Genomic DNA, 7,405 nt, shown 5'->3' on the forward strand with positions numbered 1-7,405 from the left:
CTGTTGATGACCATTAGTACTGTGCGGGGTCTCGGGCTCAACAGTGTACAGCGTTTCCACCACTCGTGTGAAGAGTCGCAGTCGCCCCCTGTTGACTGTCGCTGACAGCGGATCCATATTTAGGTCATACGTCATATAATTATTTATTTAACAGACACTTTTCTCCAAATGAACACTGTACAGTACTATCGGCCCACACCTTTCACCCAAGGTCACTGTACTGGATTTAAACACACTGGAAAGCAGTTGTATAAAATGTAAACTGGTATTTTTGAAGAATTTCTCATATTATAAGTTATGAGTTTTTGAAGATTTGAACACCTGCCAGTTTCTTCACTGCTTCATTTTCTACAATGTTTCTGCTCCTCGTCAAAAAGTGGCCTCCTTTTCTGCTTGCTGTCATTTTAAAGACATCAGACGGCAGCAAAACACACAAGAGGAGCTCAAATCGCACTGTGTGAGCTAATCAGGAACCGGCACTTAATCCATTATTGCTGTATCTGAGACTTTTACAGAAACCACACAGTGAATAAACAGGGTGATGCTTCTGTCATAACAGTTTTTTCACCGCAAACTTTTTCGCAAGTCTGTTTGTTTGTAATTAAGTCCCCGTTAGCCAATTCATCAGTCAAAGTTCCGTAGGCTGATTTCTTCGTAAACACACGTATACTGTGCTTGCAAAAAAAGTAAAATACATCAGTGTGGCAGCACTTCGACCCCTTGTCCTATGAGATACACAAAAGTCTGTATCCTCTCTATTGCAGTGTACACTGTGCAGTGCTGGAGGGGGGAGTCCCAGTGTAAAGAGCAGCAGTGAGAGTCCCGAATTCCCCAATGAGAGACCCTTTCCAGCTCCTCTTCTCTGCTGATTCCTAAGGTCAAACGGAAGACAACAAGACTGAGCAACAGGATATTAAAACCTCATTTCTTTTCATACCATTAAAATTTGCGATATTAAAATTCACCAGGTTTGAGCATTTAGTTCTGCTCAGAATTTCCATGTAGACACAGTTACTGAGCAGGATGGAGGAGGATTGAGGTTCGGTGTAAACGGCCTTGTAGAGGTCCAAGATCTGAGAAGATCTGCTGCTACCTGACAAAATACATCGTAAGTCAAAGTTAGACTTACAGTGATGGCCTGGTGTGGGCTCAGGAACGTGAAGAACTCATGAAATCACCATCAGATGGGCTCATTAAAATATATTCAACGGGTGAAAATACAAAAACAGCATAATACGGAACTTTTACTGAGCAGTTTTTACCGTAGTACACTAACAACACATGACACACTGTAATAACAGTGTGAGAAGCAGGTCCTACAGATGCATGTGACCACTGGGTCTTAACGATTGCTCAAACGCACACACTGAGAACGGAGCCCACAAACACTAAAGAACCAGTGTATTGTGTGATATTGCCCTTACTGTGGAGAGAGAGAGAGAGAACACAGCACCTCCACGATCCACCGGCTTGTGTGTTATACCCAAATACCCAAGGTTAGGGTTAATCAGAGTATTACTGTGCTGATAATAAGGTAAAGGTGGACCTTTTTCTCAGAAAGTGTGACTGGACTGACTGTCATTTGTATGTGTGTGTTTTGTTTATTAAATACCTGTTACACAAGAATGAGGATGGAGCGAGTGCAGGCAGACGGTCATAGAGTATTATAGAGTGATTTATGAATGAAAACTATCTTGTGTCATGTTGTGGAACTAATAACTGCTGAAGTTACTGTGTCCATTTTAATGCGATTTGGTGATGATGTCTTGATTATTTGTTCTGTGCTCTGTGTCACTGTGTGGTTGAGGAAAACTTTTCTGTATTATGTGTTTTCATTTAGTTTCTCTTAGTCACATAGTACACAAATGTGCATGATGCTGTGAAATTTACACCGGTAATACCTGCCTTCTGCCCGTGGACTCGGCTTCTTCTTCAGGCAATATGCAACGCCAGCAAGGATTCCCAGCGCCAGTAGAGCACCGATCACAGAGCCCGCGACGATGGACGACCTCTTACTGTCATCGGTCCCTATACAATGAATCAAAAATAAATCACGTAACATGAGCATCACGCAAAATATGATTATCACCGTGTCACTCTTAGCGCCTCATAATTTCATACATTTACAGAAGGTGAGTTTTGCACTGGAGACACTGAGGTTATTCTCATTATTACATTAGAGGTCATGAACTGTCGCACTACTGACTGTCCATGAGTTTGCAACTGGAAAACACTGGTAACACTGCAGATTAACATCGAAACCTGACTTTTATTCAATGTTTTCTTTTTTTAATGAGAAAAATGCAGCATGTCTACTGTCCCCTTATTTCATGTGTGAGTGAAGTGAATTGTGTCAGGAGATCAGTTACAGAGTGACACAAACACTTCTGATATTACACACACACACACACACACACTTGCTGAATCCACTTATCCCAAGCTGGGTCATGGTCACCAGAGCCTAACCTGGTAACACAGGGCATAGTGCCAGAGGAGGAGGGGACACATCTAGGATGGGACGCCAGTCCATCACAAGGCACCCCAAGCAGGATTCGAACCCCAGACCCACGAGACAGCAGGACCCAGTCAAACCCGCTGCACCCCCTCCTCTGATCTTAAACTCTGTGAGTTAAAAGTCAGGACTGAAATCCAAATGTCCACCTGCAGTTGGAGCGCAGTGTTCCTCACTGTCCACTCGAAGGCGCTCTGAGCTCACTGGGTTCTTTGCTTCACAGTAGTAAGTCTCTGGGTGTTTTTCTATGTCCAGACGGAGAGACAGGGTGGTTTTGAGATGAGGACTGCTGGTCTTGTTCAGGATCTCCTTCTCTCTGGTCCAGGACAGGGTCACATCTCTGTCGTTCTCCACCGAACACAGTACTGAGCAGTTCTGTGTGTCCACTGTGGGTTTGGACACTCGCTCTGTGGACACACAGAAATGATCTCACGTACGAGACAGTGACAGCACACACAGTAAATACTGCAGTGAGAAACTGAACCTACTGTACACTGTCAGCTGGAAGGTGGTGAGGATCTTCTGTCCATCACTGTTGTCCACTTTATATTGTCCTTCATCCTGTAGTTTCAGCTCAGTGATGGTGAAGAATCCAGTCTGTTTGTCCCACTGCAGTCTGTCTCTAAAATTCTCCTTCAGATTTAATGCAGCTGTCCCTCCAACAACCATGACTATGTTGCCAAGATTTCCATATGACAGGGAGCCAGTATTAAACACTGGGATAGGAAATTTGAAAGATTCTCCCATGATTCCTTGCACTTGTTGCCCCCCAGACTGGGCTGATGAGGGACCGAGTCCTGCAGGACACAGAGACAATAGGGAAAGACAATACCCATTACCCATAATACATCATGGGAGATCATACACATGAAACATTTTCAGCATCACTTCACTGTACACACTGGCTGCACTCGTACTGCTCTGCTTTCCCGACACACATTCTACACACTCCATACACTCTATACACTGTACGCTACACACTCTACTGCACAGGAAGCATGTGCTCTCAGTAACTGAGAGTGTCAGAGTGCTGTATATAAAACATACACAGCAGGTGTACAGTGTGGGGACCTGTGGGTGAAAATTCAGATTCACCTGTTCTCATAAAGGTCAGAGGAGAGGATCACTGTGCAGGAAGTGACCTGTTTCACAGCACATCAGCTTTCTCTGTGCTTTCTTTTATCTTCCACTGTTCACATCTACAGTGTTTGAAAATACTCTGTCTGTTATGATCATGAATAAATTATTTTAAAAGTAGACTTTACATTTATATTTATTCATTTAGCAGACGCTTTCCGATAAACCGATGTGCATCTCAGAGAAAATACAACTTGTACATTACATTTGGAGAAAGAGAGACATAGTTGCAGACATGTGATTCTGGAGTATACCTAGTTCGATTCTTTTCACTTCATGCACTGATGTCCATCGTACGAGTAGGTGCACAAAACTCAAGATAGATGAATTCTGATCAATTTCCTACAATTTTTTTCTTTTTTTTTTTTTTTTTTTATATAAAATGGTACACAAACAGAGGGGTGTGGTGGCGTGGCGGGTTTGGCTTGTGCCTGCTCCGTGGTGGGTCTAGGGTTTGAGTCCCACTGGGGGTGCCTTGTGATGGACTGGTGTGTGCGCACGTGTGCGCACGTGTGTGTGTGTGTGTGTGTGTGTGTGTGTGTGTGTGTGTGTGTGTGTGTGTGTGTGTGTGTGTGTGTGTGTGGGCACACAAGCATTACATATAATACAGGAGTAGCAGCTGTGTAAAGGTTTATTTGGGCATGATCAAAAAGTCACAGTGCATGAACATTTACACCATACATGAGCTTGAGAAACCATGGGTGAGGTAAGTCTGGAAAAAAAGAGTTTTCAGGCCCTTCTTGAATGTAGACAGTGTTTCACCAGTTCTGAGTGACAGGGGAAGGTTGTTCCACCGCAACGGAGCCAGAACCGAGAACCTCTGCGCTTTACTTTTCATGTGCAGGACCACCAAGTGGGCAGAATTAGAAGAGCAAAACAGTCTGGTTGGGGTTTAGCAGTTGATCAAGTCTTGTAAATATGTGGGAGCAGTTCTATTGATGCATGTGTAGGCAATAACCAGGGTCTTGTATTTGATCTGGGCAGCAATAAGAAGCCAGTGCAGAGAAATGAGTAGAGGAGATACACAGGAACGATTCGGTAAGTGAGACACACTTCATACCGTGGTATTCTGTATCAACTGGACAAGTTTGATAGCAGTAGCAGGAAAGCCAGGCAGGAGAGTTGCAGTATCCAGACATGATGTCACCATGGCCTGGACAAGTAGTTGTGCAGAGTCAGTTGTGAGGTAAGGAGGGATCGGGCAGATGTTATGCAGGATGTATCTGCAGGACCGGGTTGTGGGTTCGATGTGCTGAGAGAAAGACAGACTCGAGTCAATCGTTACTCCCAGACTCTTAGCTGAGGAGGTAGGAAAATGAGTCAGTTGTTCAGTTTGATCAATAGATTGTGACAGGAGGACAGGCCAGCTGTTTTCGAGAGGCTGAGTTGGAGGTGGTGATCAGACATCCATGCAGAAATGTCCTGCCAGCAGGCGACAATGTGTCCAGAAATGTCTGATGCTCCAGGTGGAAAGGAGAGGAACAGCTGGGTATCATCAGCGTAGCAGTGGTAGTTGAACCCATGGGAGGTGATGATTGGGCTGAGGGAGAGGTGTAGATCGAGAAGAGCAGAGGACCCAGTACTGAGCCCTGTAGGACACCGGTTGAGAGAGGCAGAGGAGAAGAATGAGAGCTGTCAGACCACTTGATAGGATCTGTCAGATAGGTAGGAGTCAAAGCATCATAGTGCTGCTCATTTGATCCCAAGCTGACTAAGAGAGGAGAATAAAATTTGGTGGTTGACGGTGTCGAATACCGCAGACCGATTGAGGAGGATGAGGACCGAGGAGAGGGAGGCAGCTTTAGTGGCTTGGAGAGCATCAGACACCACCAGAAGGGTCGTCTCAGTGGAGTGACCAACTTTGAAACCAGACTGATAACCATCAAGAAGATGGTTCCAGGTGAAGAAATCAGACAGTTGATCACAGGCTGCCCGCTCTACGGTTTTTGACAGGAAGGAGAGGAGGGAGACCGGTCTGTAGTTATGAACCGAACTGGGATCAAGGGAGGGTTTCTTTACCAGAGGTGAAATCAGAGCAGTTCTGAAGGCAGCTGGGAAACAGCCAGAGGAGAGCGAGGAGTTGATGATCTTAGAGATGAAGGTAGAGAGTTGCGGGGAAATGTTCTGTAGGAGTGACGATGGGATTGGTTCAAGCGAGCAGGTGGTGGCTCGGTGCAATATCAGGAGGCCAGAGATTTCAGATTTGGAGAGCGGTTTGAATTTGGAGAGCATAGCTTCGCAGGGAGGTCCAGCACGAACCGGGCAGGGTGATGCTGAGAACTTGTCAGTGATTGAATTGACTTTGAAAAACAAAGTAAAATCATCAGCAATGAGAGAAGAGGGAGGAGGAGGTGGCGGGGGACACATAAGGGATGAGAAGGTGGCAAAGAGTCTCTGTGGTTTTTTAGATGCAGACTGTATTTGTTGTGGAAGACGGAGGTTTTAGCTGAAGAGACAGCAGATTGAAAAGCAGCTAAGAGTGACTGGTAGGCATCCAGATCCGATGGAGTTTTGGATTTACGCCATCTTCGTTCTTCAGCATGCAGCTTGGTCCTATTAACACGTAACGTATCAGACAGTTATGGGGCAGCAATGGGGCAGCAATGGGGCAGCAATGGGGCGTGCTGGTCTAGAAGACAGAGGACAGAGAAAGTCAAGGGAGGAGGATAGGGCAGAGAGGAAAGTGTTAGTGACATCATCATTTACATTTATTCATTTATCAGCCGCTTCTCTCCAAAGCGACTTACATCTCAGAGTTCATTGCATCAACAGAAGGAGAGATTTGGATGCAGACGTATGATTTTAAAGTACAGTTAATTTGTTACATTCGACTGTATGAACCAGTGTACATTGAAAGAGTATCTGCATAAAGGTTTTCCTTTTAAAAAAATAAAATGTAAACGTTTCCACGTTTATTGTGCACTAACAAGATCAGGGGAAAAGTGAGCCTGAAAGAGTTAAGTTTTGACACCTGCTTAAATATAGAGAGATTCAGCAGTTCTGAGTGCCAGAGGGAAGTCATTCCACCACAGTGGAGAAAGCACCGATTTGAAAATTTATCAACAACAATAATTTTACTTCAATTACAGTTCAGTTCCTTCCAATTTTGTACACATTACTGTTCATCACAGAGCCCCGAATACAACAAGTAACAGGTATTTTTTATTAGTCCTGTGTACGGTTACATATGAGATATAAAAAGAACAATATGACCATAACGGTGTCATGTGGGACTTTTCCAAGTAACAACAGAATAGAATTTAATGTGTTGAATAGAAGGTTCCAGCCAGGTGAACTGACCTGTGAAAAAGAGCAGCAAGAAGAGGCTCCAACAGCAGCTCCCTAATGCAGCAGCCTCCTTCATCGCAGCGCGCCGCACCTCAGCGATCACCCATTTTTACTATAGTAATATTACTGTTGATGTGATGGCGCGGAGGAGGCGTGCGCCTGTCCCCTCCTGTGAGGCTTCCTGTCTTCAACCGGAGCTGGAGCGGAAGAGACAGGTCCCACCCCAAACACACAAACACACACACACACACACACACACACACACACACACACACACACACACACACACACACACACACACACCTACCCGACCCACCCCACCCCCCAAGCAAACCCTCTACTTAGCTGCAGGTTAACATGTCATTATTACCTTTCGCTGTAACAAAAAGAAACAAATACAGTGAAGCTCCAAACAGTTATGGAAGAAAAAGTGACTGTGTAAAATATCATGTTAATGTTTAGATTTGT

The 7,405-nt window shown here is 44.8% G+C and overlaps 1 protein-coding gene across 1 annotated transcript; it reads right to left on the minus strand.

Annotated features, from left to right (window-relative positions):
- Positions 1–1,846: 1,846 nt before the first annotated feature.
- On the minus strand, positions 1,847–6,979 carry LOC114912439 (SLAM family member 5-like). Its single transcript, XM_029259269.1, has 4 exons — positions 6,950–6,979; positions 3,001–3,309; positions 2,662–2,919; positions 1,847–2,028 (listed from the first exon to the last, which is right to left on the minus strand). The coding sequence occupies exons 2-4, from the start codon at positions 3,257–3,259 to the stop codon at positions 1,847–1,849; spliced, it is 699 nt and encodes a 232-aa protein (XP_029115102.1). The 5' UTR covers positions 3,260–3,309; positions 6,950–6,979.
- Between the last annotated feature and the right edge of the window lie 426 nt (positions 6,980–7,405).

Source organism: Scleropages formosus, chromosome 16, assembly GCF_900964775.1.
Source record: "Scleropages formosus chromosome 16, fSclFor1.1, whole genome shotgun sequence".
Classification (NCBI taxonomy): Eukaryota; Metazoa; Chordata; class Actinopteri; order Osteoglossiformes; family Osteoglossidae; genus Scleropages; species Scleropages formosus.